At 42.6% G+C, this 20,415-nt stretch overlaps 1 protein-coding gene across 1 annotated transcript in view; it reads right to left on the bottom strand.

Moving 5' to 3' along the window:
• Window positions 1-20,415, bottom strand: part of LOC311132260 (uncharacterized protein) — a 48,086-nt gene that overhangs the window by 17,932 nt on the left and 9,739 nt on the right. The window contains exons 2-4 of the mRNA XM_084165493.1: window positions 20,173-20,226; window positions 17,586-19,388; window positions 7,642-7,849 (exon numbers count right to left, since the gene is read on the bottom strand). Of these exons, the coding sequence (XP_084021619.1) occupies window positions 7,642-7,849; window positions 17,586-19,388; window positions 20,173-20,226 (2,065 nt within the window). The remainder of the gene's footprint in view (window positions 1-7,641; window positions 7,850-17,585; window positions 19,389-20,172; window positions 20,227-20,415) is intronic.

Below are 20,415 nucleotides of genomic sequence, written 5' to 3' on the forward strand. Positions count from 1 at the left end.
GAGTACAACCCCAAGAACACCATCCCAACCGTGAAGCATGGAGGTGGAAACATCAATTCTTTGGGGATGCTTTTCTGCAAAGGGGACAGGACGACTGCACCGTATTGAGGGGAGGATGGATGGGGCCATGTATCGCGAGATCTTGGCCAACAACCTCCTTCCCTCAGTAAGAGCATTGAAGATGGGTCGTGGCTGGGTCTTCCAGCATGACAACGACCCGAAACACACAGCCAGGGCAACTAAGGAGTGGCTCCGTAAGAAGCGTCTCAAGGTCCTGGAGTGGCCTAGCCAGTCTCCAGACCTGAACCCAATAGAAAATCTTTGGAGGGAGCTGAAAGTCCGTATTGCCCAGCGACAGCCCCGAAACCTGAAGGATCTGGAGAAGGTCTGTATGAAGGAGTGGGCCAAAATCCCTGCTGCAGTGTGTGCAAACCTGGTCAAGACCTACAGGAAACGTATGATCTCTGTAATTGCAAACAAAGGTTTCTGTACCAAATATTATGTTCTGCTTTTCTGATGTATCAAATACTTATGTCATGCAATAAAATGCAAATTAATTACTTAAAAATCATACAATGTGATTTTCTGGATTTTTGTTTTAGATTCCGTCTCTCACAGTTGAAGTGTACCTATGATAAAAATTACAGACCTCTACATGCTTTGTAAGTAGGATAACCTGCATAATCGACAGTGTATCAAATACTTGTTCTCCTCTGTGTGTGTGTGTATGTATATATATATATATATATATATATATATATAGAGAGAGAGAGAGAGAGAGAGAGAGAGAGAGATCTCTGAAAAAAATTCAGAGACCACTGCAAAATTATCAGTTTCTCTGGTTTTACTATTTATAGGTATGTGTTTGGGTAAAAATAACATTTTTGTTTTATTCTATAAACTACTGACAACATTTCTCCCAAATAAAATGTCATTTAGAGCATTTATTTGCAGAAAATGACAACTGGTCAAAATAACAAAAAAAATGCAGTGTTGTCAGACCTCGAATAATGCAAAGAAAATAAGTGCATGTTCATTTTTAAACACCACAATACTAATATTTTAACTTCAGTTCAGAAATCAATATTTGGTGGAATAACCCTGATTTTCAATCACAGCTTTCATGCGTCTTGGCATGTTCTCCACCAGTCTTTCACATTGATGTTGGGTGACTTTATGCCACTCCTGGCGCAAAAATTCAAGCAGCTCGGCTTTGTTTGATGCCTTGTGACCATCCATCTTCCTCTTGATCACATTCCAGAAGTTTTCAATGGGGTTCAGGTCTGGAGATTGGGCTGGCCATGACAGGGTTTTGATCTGGTGGTCCTCCATCCACACCTTGAATGACCTGGCTGTGTGGCATGGCACATTGTCCTGCTGGAAAAACCAATCCTCAGAGTTGGGGAACAATGTCAGAGCAAAAGGAAGCAAGTTTTCTTCCAGGACAACCTTGTACATGGCTTGATTCATGCGTCCTTCACAAAGACAAATCTGCCCGATTCCAGCCTTGCTGAAGCACCCCCAGATCATCACCGATCCTCTACCAAATTTCACAGTGGGTGCGAGACACTGTGGCTTGTAGGCCTCTCCAGGTCTCTGTCTAACCATTAGACGACCAGGTGTTAGGCAAAGCTGAAAATTGGACTCATCAGAGAAGATGACCTTACTCCAATCCTCTACGGTCCAATCCTTATGGTCTTTTGCAAACCTCAGCCTGGCTCTTCTTTGCTTCTCATTGATGAAGGGCTTTTTTCTAGCTTTGCACGACTTCAGCCCTGCCCCTAGGAGCCTGTTTCGAACCGTCCTCGCCGTGCACTTCACCCCAGCTGCCGTTTGCCATTCTTTTTGTAGGTCACTTGATGTCATCCTACGGTTGTTGAGTGACATTCGAATGAGTTGGCGGTCATCCTGGTCAGTAGAGAGTCGTTTTCGCTTTCTGCCGGTCTGTAGCTTTGTTGTCCCCAATGTCTGCTGCTTGAACTTGCTATGAACCGCCGTCATAGACATTTCAAGGATGGAAGCAACCTGACGCTCCCTGTATCCCTCTGCCAGTAAAGCCAGAATTGAACCCTTCTTTTCCTCACTCAAAACTTTCCTTTTCAACTCTTTTGGCATGGTCAACAGTTCTTTTTTGATTAATATTACTTTTGAGGTACTATTAGCACTGTTTTTGCCATCCAGCTGGTCCTATTGCAAGAGGATAGTGATGAGCACAGCAGTGGTTTTTATACTTTTCCTCATTAAATAAGATTTGGTTCAGGTGATCACCTAATTCAGTAGAATGAGGTGTGCCTGTGTTGGAATTCAACAGACACTGGAATGGAAGTCATACATGTAGAGATGCAGATTTAACAAAAATTTGCAATGGATACAGTCAAAAGTTTGGACACCTACTCATTCAAGGGTTTTTATTAATTTTTTACATTGTACAATAATAGTGAAGACATCAAAACTATGAAATAACACATACCAAATCAAAATATATTTTATATTTGACATTCTTCAAATAGCCACCCTTTGCCTTGATGACAGCTTTGCACACTCTTGGCATTCTCTCAACCAGCTTCACCTGGAATGCATTTCAATTAATAGTTGTGCCTTGTTAAAAGTTAAGGAAAGAAATTCCACAAATTAATGCGTTTGAGCCAATCAGTTGTGTTGTGACAAGGTAGGGCTGGTATACAGAAGACAGCCCTATTTGGTAAAAGACCAAGTCCATATTATGGCAAGAACAGCTCAAATAAGCAAAGTGAAACGACAGTCCATCATTGCTTTAAGACATGAAGGTCAGTCAATACGGAAAATTAAGAACTTTGAAGGTTTCTTCAAGTGCAGATGCAAAAACCATCAAGCGCTATGATGAAACTGGCTCTCATGAGGACCGCCACAGGAATGGAAGACCCAGAGTTACCTCTGCTGCAGAGGATAAGTTCATTAGAGTTACCAGCCTCAGAAATTGCAGCCCAAATAAATGCTTTAGGGTTCAAGTAACAGACATCTCAACATCAACTGTTCAGAGGAGACTTCGTGAATCAGGCCTTCATGGTCGAATTGCTGCAAAGAAACCACTACAAAAGGACACCAATAAGAAGAAAAGACCTGCTTGGGTCAAGAAACACGAGCAATGAACATTAGACCAGTGGAAATGTGTCCTTTGGTCTAGAGTCCAAATTGGAGATTTTTGGTTAAACCGCCATGTCTTTGTGTGACGCAGTGTGGGTGAACGGATGATCTCTGCATGTGTAGTTCCCACTGTAAAGCATGGAGGAGGTGGTGGTATGGGGGTGCTTTGCTGGTGACACAGATCCTGTAGGTTCATGCTCTACAACATTCGGAGAGTACGACCCTGCCTTACACAGGAAGCGGCACAGGTCCTAATCCAGGCACTTGTCATCTCCCGTCTGGATTACTGCAACTCGCTGTTGGCTGGTCTCCCTGCCTGTGCCATTAGACCCCTACATCTCATCCAGAATGGCGCAGCCCGTCTGGTGTTCAACCTTCCCAAGTTCTCTCACGTCACCCCGCTCCTCCGCACACTCCACTGGCTTCCAGTTGAAGCACGCATCTGCTACAAGACCATGGTGCTTGCCTACGGAGCTGTGAGGGGAACGGCACCTCCGTACCTTCAGGCTCTGATCAGTCCCTACACCCAAACGAGGGCATTGCGTTCATCCACCTCTGGCCTGCTGGCCCCCCTACCTCTGCGGAAGCACAGTTCCCGCTCAGCCCAGTCAAAACTGTTCGCTGCTCTGGCACCCCAATGGTGGAACAAGCTCCCTCACGACGCCAGGACAGCGGAGTCACTCACCACCTTCCGGAGACACTTGAAACCCCACCTCTTTAAGGAATACCTGGGATAGGATAAAGTAATCCTTCTACCCCCCCTTACACCACTCCCCCCCCAAAAAAATTGTAAAGTGGTTATCCCACTGGCTATAAGGTGAATGCACCAATTTGTAAGTCGCTCTGGATAAGAGCGTCTGCTAAATGACGTAAATGTAAATGTATTTAGAATTCAAGGCACACTTAACCAGCATGGCTACCACAGCATTCTGCAGCGATACGCCATCCCATTTGGTTTGGGCTTAGTGGGACTATCATTTGTTTTTCAACAGGACAATGACCCAACACACCTCCAGGCTGTGTAAGGGCTATTTTAAAAAGGAGAGTGATGAGTGCTGCATCATATGAACTGGCCTCCACAATCCCCCGACCTCAACCCAATTGAGACTGTTTGGGATGAGTCGGACGGCAGAGTGAAGGAAAAGAAGCCAACAAATGCTCAGCATATGTAGGACCTCCTTCAAGACTGTTGGAAAAGCATTCCAGGTGCAGCTGATTGAGAGAACGCCAAGAGTGTGCAAAGCTGTCATCAAGGCAAATGGTGGCTATTTGAAGAATCTCAAATATAAAATATATTTGCCTTTGTTTAACACTTTTTTGGTTACTACAGGATTCCATGTGTGTTATTTCATAGTTGATGTCCTCACCATTATTCTACAATGTAAAAAAAGAGTAAAAATAAAAAAAAACTTGAAATTAGTAGGTTTCCAAACGTTTGACTGGTAATATAAATAAATAAATATATATACATACACATACAGTGGGGAGAACAAGTATTTGATACACTGCCGATTTTGCAGGTTTTCCTACTTACAAAGCATATAGAGGTCTGTCATTTTTATCATAGGTACACTTCAACTGTGAGAGACGGAATCTAAAACAAAAATCCAGAAAATCACATTGTATGATTTTTAAGTAATTAATTTGCATTTTATTGCATGACATAAGTATTTGATACATCAGAAAAGCAGAACTTAATATTTGGTACAGAAACCTTTGTTTGCAATTACAGAGATCATACGTTTCCTGTAGGTCTTGACCAGGTTTGCACACACTGCAGCAGGGATTTTGGCCCACTCCTCCACACAGACCTTCTCCAGATCCTTCAGGTTTCAGGGCTGTCGCTGGGCAATACGGACTTTCAGCTCCCTCCAAAGATTTTCTATTGGGTTCAGGTCTGGAGACTGGCTAGGCCACTCAAGGACCTTGAGATGCTTCTTACGGAGCCACTCCTTAGTTGCCCTGGCTGTGTGTTTTCGGGTCGTTGTCATGCTGGAAGACCCAGCCACGACCCATCTTCAATGCTCTTATTGAGGGAAGGAGGTTGTTGGCCAAGATCTCGTGATACATGGCCCCATCCATCCTCCCCTCAATACGGTGCAGTCGTCCTGTCCCCTTTGCAGAAAAGCATCCCCAAAGAATGATGTTTCCACCTCCATGCTTCACGGTTGGGATGGTGTTCTTGGGGTTGTACTCATCCTTCTTCTTCCTCCAAACACGGCGAGTGGAGTTTAGACCAAAAAGCTCTATTTTTGTCTCATCAGACCACATGACCTTCTCCCATTCCTCCTCTGGATCATCCAGATGGTCATTGGCAAACTTCAGACGGGCCTGGACATGCGCTGGCTTGAGCAGGGGGACCTTGCGTGCGCTGCAGGATTTTAATCCATGACGGCGTAGTGTGTTACTAATGGTTTTCTTTGAGACTGTGGTCCCAGCTCTCTTCAGGTCATTGACCAGGTCCTGCCGTGTAGTTCTGGGCTGATCCCTCACCTTCCTCATGATCATTGATGCCCCACGAGGTGAGATCTTGCATGGAGCCCCAGACCGAGGGGTGATTGACCGTCATCTTGAACTTCTTCCATTTTCTAATAATTGCGCCAACAGTTGTTGGCTTCTCACCAAGCTGCTTGCCTATTGTCCTGTAGCCCATCCCAGCCTTGTGCAGGTCTACAATTTTATCCCTGATGTCCTTACACAGCTCTCTGGTCTTGGCCATTGTGGAGAGGTTGGAGTCTGTTTGATTGAGTGTGTGGACAGGTGTCTTTTATACAGGTAACGAGTTCAAACAGGTGCAGTTAATACAGGTAATGAGTGGAGAACAGGAGGGCTTCTTAAAGAAAAACTAACAGGTCTGTGAGAGCCGGAATTCTTACTGGTTGGTAGGTGATCAAATACTCAATAAAATGCAAATTAATTACTTAAAAATCATACCATGTGATTTTCTGGATTTTTGTTTTAGATTCCGTCTCTCACAGTTGAGGTGTACCTATGATAAAAATTACAGACCTCTACATGCTTTGTAAGTAGGAAAACCTGCAAAATCGGCAGTGTATCAAATACTTGTTCTCCCCACTGTATATATATATATATATTTTCCAGACTGACATTGCTCGTTCTAATATTTCTATTTTTCTTAATTCCTTTTTTTATTTGCATGTGTTGTTAGGTATTACTGCACTGTTAGAGCTAGGAACATAAGTGTTTCGCTATACCTGCAATATCTGCAAAATGTGTATGCGACCAATAAAATTAGATTTCAACCTCAACACAAAACATGGGTGAGGGGTCTACAATAACCTCTTAAGCACATAGGTTGTCGAGGAGAGTGGTTGGCCTTCTGTTTGCACGTTAGATTGATTTCTAAGAACGCAAAGCCAAGAACCACACTTGACCGGCTTAGTTATGCTTTTCTGAGCACTAGTCACTTTCCCTGTAATCTTAAACCAAGATAATTCAATGTTAACGAGTGGTTGGTGAGAACTCATAAGAAGGCTTTGAGCCACTGCCAGGAACGGGGATAACCAGAGTAGAAGCTCTCTGTGTGACAGAGTCACAATGTTTACTCAAATAAGAGCCATGTCGCTCCTTGGCTGGGAATACATCTACTTCTGTAACCCAATCATCTAAATCAGGACAAAATTGTACTCCAACTTTATCAATTAACCAGTAGCTGGATTCATGTTCAAATTGCCTGATTCCTAAAACAGATGTGGTGTTTCAATTCAGTCAATTAGCTGCAATTCAATTCCTGAATTGACTAAATGGATACTCTTCAGGAATACTGCCTTGGTATAATGATCACTGGTCCATGATCTTACATTATTCTACTGGTCCACATGGCTGGGGTATTGGAAATGTGAGATGCCAAGATACTCCAGAGAGCAGGTGAGGAGGCAAATGCATGCATGATGTATGTAATAGATGTTTTCTGCAATACATCATGGTGTATGTTGAGCAGTGGTGTAAAGTCCTTAAGTAAAAATACTTTAAAGTATTACTTAAGTAGTTTTTGGGGGTATCTGTACTTTACCATTTTTATTTTTGAGAACTTTTACTTTACTACATTCCTAAAGAAAATAATTTTCCCTGACACCCAAAAGTACTTGTTACATTTTGAATGCTTAACAGGACAGGAAAATGGTCAAATTCACACACTTATCAAGAGAACATCCCTGGTCATCCCTACTGCCTCTGATCTGGCAGACTCAAAAAACAAATGCTTCATTTGTAAATGCTGTCTGAGTGTTGGTGTGACCTTGACTAGCCGTCAATAAGAAATAAAAATAAAATTGTGCCGTTTGGATTGCCTAATAGAAGTAATTTGAAATGATTTACACTTTTACTTTTGATACTTAAGTATATTTTTGCAATTACATTTAATACTTAAGTATATTTAAAACCAAATACTTTTACTCAAGTAGTATTTTACTGGGTGACTTTCACTTAAGTCATTTTCTATTAGTGTGACAATTGGGTAGTTTTTCAACCACTAATATTGAGAAGTGGGTTACTCACTTGAATGGGTGCCCTTCATCAGACTTCTGGATGGCCTGCAGGATCCCCTTGTATATCCTGAAGCAGATGGTGACGGAGAGGAGCGCCAGACCGATGTAGGATGAGACGCTGACGATGCTGCAAAGTGTCAGGGAGAGCAGCAGGGAGAGGCCAGCGCCAAACACCACGGCAGAGGTCTTGACATCGCGCCAGTACAGGAGCTCTACCACTGCAGGAGAGAAGGAACAGGGTCAGAAAGCTGCAGGACACAAAAAAACAATTCAGATAAGCTAGATCATGGTGGTGATGTGGAGGTGGAATGAAAAGGGGGAATTCTATGAAAAATTAAACACCCGATTGAATTTGCGTCTTAATTATTTGTCTGCAGATAATTAGCTACTAGCCACACTACTTCACTGCACTAAAAGGGAATCCCTGGTGTTCCTTGCAGCTGACATGTTTAGTTTACTGTTGGAATACCAGTATTCCACTGCAGGTAATGCAGCTAGTCCAGGTCCATTCATAGCCATGGTATAGACCTAAGACCTGTTTCTTTTTTAAGATTGAGTGACCAGGGGGTGGTGGTGGGGTGGGGTGGCTAACAGACAGCTGGGGGCAGGACAGACCCATGCTTGTGTTTCACCAGGAATTCCTAGCAGGTCAGTATACAATATTAGACGTCTCTTTTACATCGATTTCCTAATTGCAGACGCATTTCAGACATTGCTTGAGTCTTCAATGTGCAATGACTTGGCAGGCTACCAGATTTCAAATGGCTTAACAAGCAATGAATGAGCTTATAGTGGAAAACCCAAATCACATTTGACAAGTTTGTCAAATAGATAATCATATCATGTAATTCATACCAAAGCTAAGTCTGATGCATCAATGTGATTGAATTGATGATCATATAGCTGACAATTATAGACAAGTAAAATGCCTAAATGCACTGCAGGAGCAGAATCATAAGCAGCATCAGCAGTTTTAGCCAGCCTAGGGACACACTTCACTGTCAAAATCACAAGAATGCTTCTCGAGAGGAATCAAAATCAGAGGTGCAAGTCAGACCCTTTATGGACCACGCGTGGGGTGTCGTTTTTTAGGCAGTAACGCTAAGCTTTTAATTTCTCCCAAACGCCAATGTTAGCTGCTAACTTAGCTAGATAGCTCGGCTACATCTCGTTTAATATATAGCTAGCTAGCCTATTAGCCAGTTACTAGTAACTAGCGCCAACATTTACGTCACCAGGACCCTTTGTCTAGAATGTTGCTAGCAATAATAGCTCATGTGCAACCGTGAAGCGGTTATTTCAGTCCGAACGCGTGTCTACCGTACATATGGTAAGCATGAACTAGCATCTGTGGGGGAACCTAAAATAGCCCAGGCATATTAACCGCGCTGATCTCATCATATATATAGCGAATAAACACGCCATGTTTTAATCAAGTCCTTCCGTATACATCTCCACGGGGGGAGATGGATAAACAGGGAAATGGCTATGAATCGTACATGACGCCATGTGTCATCTCAGCGTAGCCCCATCACGATAAAATGTCCAGTTTGACCTAGCTGGGCCTCTGCATATGCCATGCACAGCTCAATTCCTACCCATCCGCCTCCCGCCTAGCGTTGGTCAAGCAAAGTGGTTAATTCAAATGGCGATACAATCGAATATAAATGTGATATGAAACGGCAGCATCGTACACAAGAGAATGACAGCGCTTACCCCGTTCGGCATCCATTTTGAGCCTCCTAGCATTCAGCACCTAACTAGTTCAGCTAGCGATGTGAGGTCCGATCATTATGCGCAGCTCTGCAGCGCCTCAGCCCTTTCTAATTATGTTGAAGTTTCAATACGTGCCCAATGCAAATATGTGAATGAGCTTTATTCTAGGGAAGAGTGGTAGAGCTTTGTATGAATAGTCATTTGGTTTCGAAACGGAATGAAAATATTGGAAAAGGGGGAGTAGGTGGTGTGGAAAATGTTACATAAATCATAACTGCAAATGTTGACCAGCTTTATCAAGATAACGCAACAGTGCATAGTTGTGACCGACAACTGGTCAAATCTAAAATCAGAAGTTTATTACAAAGCCATGTTTTAATAAAATACCAATTCCAACAAAAGTAGAAACTGCCCACCACAGGCAATTTGCAATGTATTGAAAATCTTGCATACAGCCCATTTGCAGCAGTGGGTCAATATTTAACCACTACAATGGTCTGGCAGTGAGTTCATAGCCATAATGCCCTAGCCAGAAACAGTCCTATTCAAACTCCTACATCAGAGCACATGTCCAATGGAAATCCATGCACCCTATCATGCCCAGTTCAAAGAAACAAACAATATGCTTACCCACTAAAACTAATTATCTCAGCCCAATACTGCTTAGTCACTGAGTGACTCAGGCTGGTAGTAGCCTACTACACTCATACCCTATCCAAGTGCCTCTTTCATGCTCAACTGATGGTGCGCAGCCAGATGGTAGAATGGATGACATACCATTTAGTCAAATAGTTGAAAGAGGCCCTTTGAGCACAATGCCCTTTCTGTTGCAATGTGTGAATTGCCATGCTGCATCCCAGAATGATGCAATGGCAGTAGCACACATGACAAATCAGCAGACGTGAGCACAGCCACAGCACCAGTGTGAGGCTCAGGCAACCAATGTCCCCGTCTGAGCTAAAGGATGGCTACAACTGGGCCTGGAAAACACCAGAAGACCTTTTCTGCCATAAGCCACATGGCTCCTCTGGTGCTTGCCATATAGGCTAAGTGTGAATCCATACATACATTTTAGTCATTTAGCAGACGCTCATATCCAGAGCGACTTACAGGAGCAATTAGGGTTACGATTTTTCACCTAGTCTGCTTTGGGATACGACCCAGCGACCTTTCGGTTACTTGCCCAACACTCTTAACCACTAGGCACACAGACTTTTTTATTGTTGTTGCACATGCTGAACAATTTACTAATACACCTTCATAAATCCTAGTCAGAAGACTAAGGCTGAAGGCTGGTCCTGAACTCAGCAGCACTTGTCAGAGGGGTTAGACACCCCTGGTGCACTGGGAGCACCGGACCAGGCAGTGGTGAGTCACCTCCAGGAATCATTAAACAACTATTACACTTGTCGCTTTTGCTCAACACCCCTCCTCCCACCATGCACCTTTGGAAAGACTTTCAACCTTTGGTCAGAGTAACGCTGACGGGTATCTGCCAGGATAGTGTATTACACATTAGAAAACCAGAGAAAATTGTAGATTTTTGTGTGTGGCTTTAACAGTCCCACTGGTTACCAACAATCTGTTATTTATTTACGGATGGCTACACATTCATTTTACATTTTAGTCATTTAGCAGACGCTCTTATCCAGAGCGACTTACAGTTAGTGAGTGCATACATATTTTTTTTTTTTTTCAAACTGGCCCCCCGTGGGAATCAAACCCAAAACCCTGGCGTTGCAAGCGCCATGCTCTACCAACTGAGCTACACGGGGCTACATTCATAGAGAAAATGGAATGCATGGCTGGATGGGACAAGCAACCCACTCAAAACTACCAAAGTCATTACCAGTAACATACTACGAATGTCAACAATACCTGTGCATTGTTTAATAACCACCCTTTAAAAACAAATGGACTACTTTTAATTTCACAAATTAAAAACATATTTGCCATCACTACTAAAAAAATTCAGAAAAGGTTACCGCAACAGTAAAATAAGTAAGAGGGATACCCTTATCTTTCCACTGTGGCGGAGGCTGGGTGTCTCCGTTTTCAGTTTTTCCGTTTTCCATGATAGAGCCGCTGTGTAGGTATCAGCAGGGCATTCCAGACAGCATGTGGTGTGTTGGGCTGGAGGCGGGTGGGGTGCGGGGACCGAGGTGGAAGATGAGGGACAACCAAACCTTCCTCCTGTGAGATGACTGCAGTACTACTGCGCTCTCCCTCCCCCCTTTTCTCTTCCTCTCAGGCTGTAGGACTGAGGTCAGCTGACTGTCTGCTGGCACGTCTAACGCACTGACGCAGCGACTATAAACTCCCCATCTAACTCACTCCCCCTTATCTCCCAGTCAGATACTCTCCCTCCCCTTGCGCAAATGTACATGTGCTTTTCCCTCCCTCTCATCACCACATGGATGACAAAGCAGTGAGTAGGTGACTCCACCCAACGGTCTCTGTAGGGACTACAAGTGCATAGATTAGATAGACTATCCCACTACCTTTAAACTACACTACAGCGTGTACTGTGACTGTTCATTTTTAATGCCCTCTGAATTGCCTCCAAAAGTTTGAAAGTTACATTAAACAATTAAAATACTCCAAAATCTAACCTCATGCTCTAGAAAGCATCGGACATCCAATCAGACCATTACTGCACTTAAATTAATGTAATATTACTCAATTATGTTGATCAGAGTCAAAGTCCATCTTAAAAACTGTGTACCATATCAAATCAGCCAAACAATGATTTGGTCATCACCAAATCAACCCTCATCAGTAGTCAGTCTTAAATCACATAAGAAAATGGTGATTGTTGTATTAGTCCACTAGAGGGCACCTCACTCATTTCACTTAAGTCTGCCTAGGTTTACTAATCTTTGTTTCAAATAATTTATAAATCACGTTGTGTTTTCAGCAAGTCTCTTAGAGAGTTGACAAAATGGGTCAGCTCCAAGTATATTCACACTCAGCACTACAGCAGGAGTCACTTAGATAAATGGGAGGTAACTTTTTCTAGCATAAGGGTGTAGTCATACTGAAGATAGACTATGGGTGACTGATTAATTCATTAATTATAGTGTGGTCGTTTACTACAGTTCTGTGGATTCAAACAACCCGCAATCTCACTAAGGGGGTTTTGCGAATGAGAGGGCAGGGGTGATGTTTCAGATGGTATTGCATTTCCAGTCGAACAAATAAGGGAACACTTGCTGACAAGCTCTATTCTTCATCGGCTGGTGTCGCAATGCAGGCAGGGCCTTTTTTACGGGCCGATTCCTCACACATTGTCTGGGGGTCCGCCAGCCTTGCTCAGAGCAATGTTCCAATCAAATAAATAAAATATCTGCACTCTACTGATATCGGTGTGAATCACAGGGTGAATAACCAGCAAGGTACGACTGAGCCATTCATATGTAAAGTCTTTAGCCTAACGGCAATCATGCAAAAAAAAAAAAAAAAAAAAGAATTAAAAAAAAAAAAAGTACTAAAATCAGAAGGCCACTGTCCCAGTGCAGTAAGCCTTCCTAAACATATGGACATTTTTTGCTAAGCTGGGTAGGGTTTATTAGGACATGTGGGCTCAAAGGCCATGGGGCCTACAAGGTGGTGTACAGTTTCATATCTCTGGTTATTTTCAGCAAGGGCTAAAACCAGACAGAGTAGAGCTGGGTGATATCAATGACACACACAATCAGGATTTCCCTAACTTTGTCCTGGGGCCCTCCCTGGGTGCACGTTTTGTTATTTGCCCTAGCGCTACACAGCTGATTCAAATAATCAAAAGCTTGATGAGCTGATTAATTCAATCAGCTGTGTAGTGCTAGGAGAAAAAATGTGCACCCGGTGAGGGGAAGCTATAGAAAATGTATACACACACTTGTTCTTGCCACATTTACTCCATTACAGATACATTAATGCATACTTGTAAATTATAGTATGTGAACTAAACATAAAAAATATACTTAAACATTTTCCTTAAAGTATAATTTTTTTAACGTTCTAATGTTACTGCCCCCACTTAAATACATGTAATTTTGTCCTTGAAACACTAGAATTCCATTCATTCCTATGGAGGACTGTTTCTTCTGGGGAGTGCCAATATGGCCAACCGGTGGCTTCAAAGCCTCTCATTGGCCAATACACAGCAATCCACGGTTTACAGAGTTAATCTAATTCCACAGAGAAAAACGCTCTGGGCAAACTAAAACCACTGTGGGGGCAAGACAGTCAGGACCGCTAACTGCCACAACCTGTTCCCATGGGAGGCAGTTCTTACCAGGCCCCATGTAGTACCATTCAAACCACTTGGCAAGAAGCAAAAATGTAATTGTAGATCAGCTCATTTTCTAACCAGGTGTATTATGAAAAATGGGTGTTCACAAGAGATACTGCATGTCTATGAATGTAATGACAGGCATTCAAATATTACTAGATGGCTGAAATGTAAGCTACAGTGCCTTTAGAACCCATTGACTTACTCCACATTTAGTTGTTACAGCCAGAATTCAAAATTGATTGAATAGATTCTCTCACCTATCTACACACAATACCCCATAATGAAAACATGTTTAGACATTTTAGCAAATGTATTGAAAATAATCTCATTTACATACACTACCGGTCAAATGTTTTAGAACACCTACTCATTCAAGGGTTTTTCTTTATTTTTACTATTTTCTACATTGTAGAATAATAGTGAAGACATAAAAACTATGAAATAACACATATGGAATCATGTAGTAACCAAAAAAAAGTAGTGTTAAACAAATCAAAATATATTTTACATTTTTCAAAATAGCCACCCTTTGCACACTCTTGGCATTCTCTCAACCAGCTGCACCTGGAATGCTTTTCCAACAGTCTTGAAGGAGTTCCCACATCTGTGGAGCACTTGTTGGCTGCTTTTCCTTTACTCTGCGGTCCAACTCATCCCAAACCATCTCAATTAGTCCCATGTAGCTCAGTTGGTAGAGCATGGTGTTTGCGACGCCAGGGTTGTGGGTTCGATTCCCACGGGGGGCCAGTATGAAAATGTATGCACTCACTAACTGTAAGTCGCTCTGGATAAGAGCGTCTGCTAAATTACTAAAATGTAAATTTGGTTGTGGTCGGGGGAGGCCAGGTCATCTGATGCAGCACTCAATCACTCGCTTTCTTGGTATAATAGCCCTTACACAGCCAGGTGGTGTGTTGGGTCATTGTCCTGTTGAAAAACAAATGATAGTGGGACTAAGTCCAAACCAGATGGGATGGCGTATCGCTGCAGAATGCTGTGGTAGCCATGCTGGTTAAGTGTGCCTTGAATTCTAAATAAATCACAGACAGTGTCACCAGCAAAGCACCTCCACACCATAACGCCACCTCCATGCTTTACAGTGGGAAATACACATGCAGAGATCATCCGTTCACCCACACCGCATCTCACAAAGACACGGCGGTTGGAACCAAAAATCTCAAATTTGGACTGCAGACCAAAGGACAAATTTCCACCGGTCTAATGTCCATTGCTTGTGTTTCTTGGCCCAAGCAAGTCTCTTCTTATTGGTGTCCTTTAGTAGTGGCTTCTTTGCAGCAATTTGACCATGAAGGCCTGATTCACAGTCTCCTCTGAACAGTTGATGTTGAGATGTGTCTGTTACTTGAACTCTGAAGCATTTATTTGGGCTGCAATTTCTGAGGCTAGTAACTAATGAACTTATCCTCTGCAGCAGAGATAACTCTGGGTCTTCCCTTCCTGTGGTGGTCATGAGAGCCAGTTTCATCATAGCGCTTTATGGTTTTTTCAACTGCACCTGAAGAAACGTCAAAGTTCTTGACATTGTATGTATTGACTGACCTTCATGTCTTAAAGTAATGATGGACTGTCGTTTCTCTGCTTATTTGAGCTGTTCTTGCCATACGGACTTGGTCTTTTACCAAATAGGGTCATCTTCTGTATTACCACCCCCCCCCCCACCTTGTCACAACACAACTGATTGGCTCAAACGCATTAAGGAGGAAAGAAATTCCACAAATGAACTTTTAAGAAGGCACCTGTTAATTGAAATGCATTCCAGGTGACTACCTCATGAAGCTGGTTGAGAGAATGCCAAGAGGATGACAGCTTTGCACAAAGGCAAAGGGTGGCTATTTTGAAAAATCTAAAATATATTTTGATTTGTTTAACACTTTTAATTTTTTTTGGTTACTACATGATTCCATATGTGTTATTTCATAGTTTTGATGTCTTCACTATTATTCTACAATGTAGAAAATAGTAAAAAATAAAATAAAAACCCTTGAATGAGTAGGTGTTCTAAAACCTTTGACCGGTAGTGTACGTATTCACACCCAGAGTCAATACTTTGTAGAAGCACCTTTGGCAGTCTAAGTCTAAGACCTTTCCACACCTGTATTGTGCAACATTTGCCCATTATGCTTTTCAAAATTCTTCAAGCTCTGTCAAATTGGTTCTTGTTCATTACGAGAACAATTTTCAGGTCTTGCCATAGATTTCAAGTAGATTTAAGTCAAAACTAACTTGGCCACTCAGGAACATTCACTGTTTTCTTGGTAAGCAACTCAAAAGTAGATTTGTCTTTGTGTTTTAGGTTATTGTCCTGCTGAAAGTGTCTGCTGGAAAGCAGACTGAACTAGGTTTACCGCTAGGATTTTGCCTGTGCTTAACTCCATAGTTTTTTTTTTATCCTGAAAAGAACTCTAGTCCTTAAATTACAAGCATACCCATAACATGATGCAGCCACCACTATGCTTGAAAATATGTAGTGGTACTCAGTAATGGGCGGCAGGTAGCTTAGTGGTTAAGAGCATTGTGCCAGTAACCGAAAGGTCGCTGGTTCTAATCCCCGAGCCAACTAGGTGAAAAATCTGTCGATGTGCCCTTGAGCAAGGCACTTAACCCTAATTGCTCCTGTAAGTCGCTCTGGATAAGAGCGTCTGCTAAATGACTAAAATGTAAAATGTAAATGTAATGCATAGTAATTGCCCTAAATAACACACTGTATTCACAACAAAAAGTTAATTGCTGTGCCACATTTTTTGCAGTATTACTTTAGTGCCTTGTTGCAAACAGGATGCATGTTTTTGAATATTTTTATTCTGTACAGGCTTCCTTCTTCTCACTCTTTCAATTAGGTTAGTATTGTGGAGTAACTACAATGTTGTTGATCCATCCTCAGTTCCATCTTATCATATCCATTAAAACTGTTAAAGTCACCATTGGCCTGATGGGGAAATCCCTGAGTGGTTTCCTTCCTCTCCGACAACAGTTAGGAAGGACGCCTGTATTTTTGTAGTGACGGTGTATTGATACTCCATCCAAAGTGTAATTAATAACTTCACCATGCTCCAGGGGATATTCAATGTCTGCTTTTTTTTTAACCCATCTACCAATAGGTACCCTTCTTTGCGAGGCATTGGAAAACCTCCCTGGTCTTTATGGTTGAATCTGTGTGATGACATTCACTGCTCAACAGAGGGACCTTACAGATAATTGTATGTATGGGGTAAAGAGAGAAGGTAGTCATTCAAAAATCATGTTAAACATGCAACTTAAGCAAAATAGTACTCCTGAACTTATTTTAGGCTTGCCATAAAGGGGTTGAATACTTACTGACTCACGACATTTCAGCCTAATTTTGTATTAATATGTACAAATTTCAAAAAGCATAATTCCACTTTGACATTCTGGGTTATTGTGTGTGTAGGTCAGTGACAAAAGAAAATCTCAATTTAATCAATTTTAAATGCAGGCTGTAACAAAATGTGGAGAAAGTCAAGGGGTGTGAATACTTTGAAGGCACTGTATATCTTCATATAAAATGGATTGTGTTGTGTCAATGTCATTTTAACAATCTCTTTGGAACATAACAACCCCCCCCCGCACATTTTTATTCAGTTTCTGCACAGAGAAGTCATGATAAATTCCTTCAGTACTTACTACATCAAGAGAATGGATTGCAAAATACAACAATTATGAGACTGACAATATACTAATCTAAATGGGGGGGCAGATGAACGACTGAATATGAAAACCAAGATCATGAAACCAACATCATGCCAACACACGCACCCAATTGTAATGGTTAATTTTAAAAAAGGGATGATGCAGAGGAGAAACTGTTATGGGAGAAAAAAAAGTGATGGAGGGAAATGACAACCAAGGAGAGTAAAATGATGCACCAATAAATAAAAAAAAAAAAAAAAACTGGTGGTGAACTTCCATGTGGAAATTACCTGCTTCGGTGCGCAGGTTGGGCATCGGAGCCATTTTGGGGCCCTCTGTGTCCTTGGCGAGCATCTCCGGTTTGCGAACAGGTGAGTGGATGAGAGGGGCCTTTGAGGCGGGACCTTTGATATCAGCCTTCTCTAGGTCTGCCTTACCCTTCTGGGTGAGTAGGAGGTAAGAGCTCTGACTAGGAGATTCTTCTTTAACTTCTGGGGCTATATTTGCAGACGCCACATCCTTCAGCCCAAAGCTCATGTCATCTTCATCCATACTAAGCGCTGTTGCCTTAGCAAACTTGGAGCTATCTAATGCTTCTAGAAACTCATCGATCACACCCCTGGGGGGCCTCTCGATGAACTCAAACTCTTCAGAGGAGACTTCCGGCTCAGAGATCTCCTCTGCTCCCTCTGGCTCTTCCACTTTCATGTCATTCTTCTCAGACTCCACCTGGAAACTTGCTGGATTCTTGGCCATTGCCTCCAGAACAGGGGACAGAGAGTCTGCTGAAGGACTCTCAGAATCAGAATCTTCAGGGGTCTTTCTAGTCTGGAAATTAAGAGGCTCTAATTTGTTCACCATTTTGGGTGAATCTTGACTGGAAAACATCCAATCTTTTTGTTCTATCTGGACAGGTGGTTTGCTCTGGGGTGTAGTCTCTGCCTCCTTTACAAGGTCAAAGGCACTAAAGCCTTTATCTTCAGTCTTCACCTTCACAGCTAATCTTGCTTCGGTCTCCTCAGTCAGCTCCTTCAGCAGTAAAGCTTTGGAATCGAAAGCAAAGGGATTTGTTGCTGACAGAGTGACGGGGACAGTGGGTGACTCAACCATCTTCCGGATAGGAGCAGGGCTCGGCTCAGTGCTTCCTTCAGAAGAGCCAGAGTCCACTTTGTCAGGGTTCAAAGGGAAGGGCTTTAAGATATCTGGAAGAGATGGTGGAAGTGCCGAGTCCTCGCTCTCTTTAGGGGTGGTTGAGAACTGATTGAATGGCTCCATGAGCGATTCCGCAGCCATCTTGACAGACTCATACATTTTTGTTTCATCATAATAGGATGGTGGGCTGCCATCTTGTGGGTCTCCAGCCTGGCCATACTGGACCAGGTCTGGGGTGGGACTCTCAGACATTTTAGTTGCCTGGCTGTCAGAGGTGATATCCCCATAATGGGAGAACCCAGCATCTGCTACAGGGGAAAAGCCCTGGAATGGATTCTTCTTCACCTCAAACAGTAAGTCACCATCATCTGATTGGCCAAGCATATCTGGCTCATACCCAGAGGAGCCTCTGGAGGCTGAGTCCTTGGAGAACGTATCCATGGAGGCCCTGGGGTCTTGAGAAGCTAAGAATGGAGAATCCCAGTGCTCTGTTGGGTTAGAGGAGGCAGGTGCAATGTCAGATTCAGGGGTCATCAGGGGATTATTAGGGGACTGGGAAGGAGTAGTAGACCTGACTGAGCTACAAAGCTGCTCTTCAGGAGAGACCACACCACTGTCTCCACACAGAGACTTGGACCCTACATCGCTCGCGGGGCATTTTTTTGTATCATGTTTACTTTCAGTGTAGGTAGCAGTTTCTAACCCTTTCACAATAGCCTCATCACTCTTACAAAAACCTAATCTGGTGTTACCCTCTTCATCCCAAGTCATATCCTTGGTCAGTATTTTGGGGGTCTCAGTAGAAGGCCAGGAGGAGAAGCCCAATGGAGCAGATGTTGGATTTGGACTCTCTGACAAAGAGAGGTCTTCCAGAGAGTCAGGAGAGTGAAGACGAGAGAGAGGGGAGATGGAAGCAGGGGACTCACCCTTCTGCCCAAGTTCTTGAGTAAAGAGGGAAAATGCAATACATCAAGACACACGCCATTCCTTCAGCGCTAGCAAGCCATGCCTGGCATGCCCTGCCAGCAGTCTGCAGAGGTGAGGTGGTGTTTCCCATCAGTGATCTCAGAGGTATACCGAAATAGTCTCTTTTTTTTTTTTTTTTTTACATGGGAGCAATCAATGAGGGGAATCATCACAAACTTTTAACTATAAAGTTAGTGTCTTCTGTCTTATCTACTGTAAGTGGACTTTGGTCACAGGGATTCACATTACAGGATCATACAAACAATGTTAGAGCCTATATTTATTTGTTAGTTACTTAAATGCAAATACTATGTAAAATATTCTTAAAGGCCCAGTGCACTCAAAATGCAGTTTTCCTGCGTTTTATACCATATTGTACAATAGTTGATAAAACACTAAAAGTGTGAACAAATTTGATCAGTGTTATTTTCTGTTAGTTGCTGGTTGAAAATACAATTTACACAGGACCTTCTAATCATGGGATGAGTGTCGGCTTGCCTGGTGACGTCCCCATGCAGTAAATTAGGTAAATGTTGCTAAAAAGCAATTTGTTTATTTTTTACCATTTTAATTGAAAACTATTACAGTGAGGTACATAATTGCTACCAAGAAATTGACATTACTATAAAAACAGCTGCATTCGGACCTTTAACAAACTTGGCATGCATATCAGACAGTCAAAATGTAATTAAGGTGTAAAGGCATGAACTGAAAAGAGAAGATGCAGGAGGACAAAGACAGCCAGGAAAAATAACTTGCCTTTTGGGAATTGCATCAGAGGTTGAAGCGGAGCAGGAGGAAGAAAATTGTCATCTGAAAAAGAGACAGTAGCACAGGGTGAAATGGACAATGCCAGTGGCTGAGAGGACAGAAAACACCAGGGTAGAAAACAAGAAACACTACAATGGTGTGAAACAGACCCTAACATTGGGCCTCTTTACACTACTTTGACAACAAACTAGGTCCAGGAGAGATACTTGTAGTGTAAGAGATGGATCTAGA

Source organism: Coregonus lavaretus (assembly GCF_964263955.1).
Source record: "Coregonus lavaretus genome assembly, chromosome: 1".
Taxonomy (NCBI): domain Eukaryota; kingdom Metazoa; phylum Chordata; class Actinopteri; order Salmoniformes; family Salmonidae; genus Coregonus; species Coregonus lavaretus.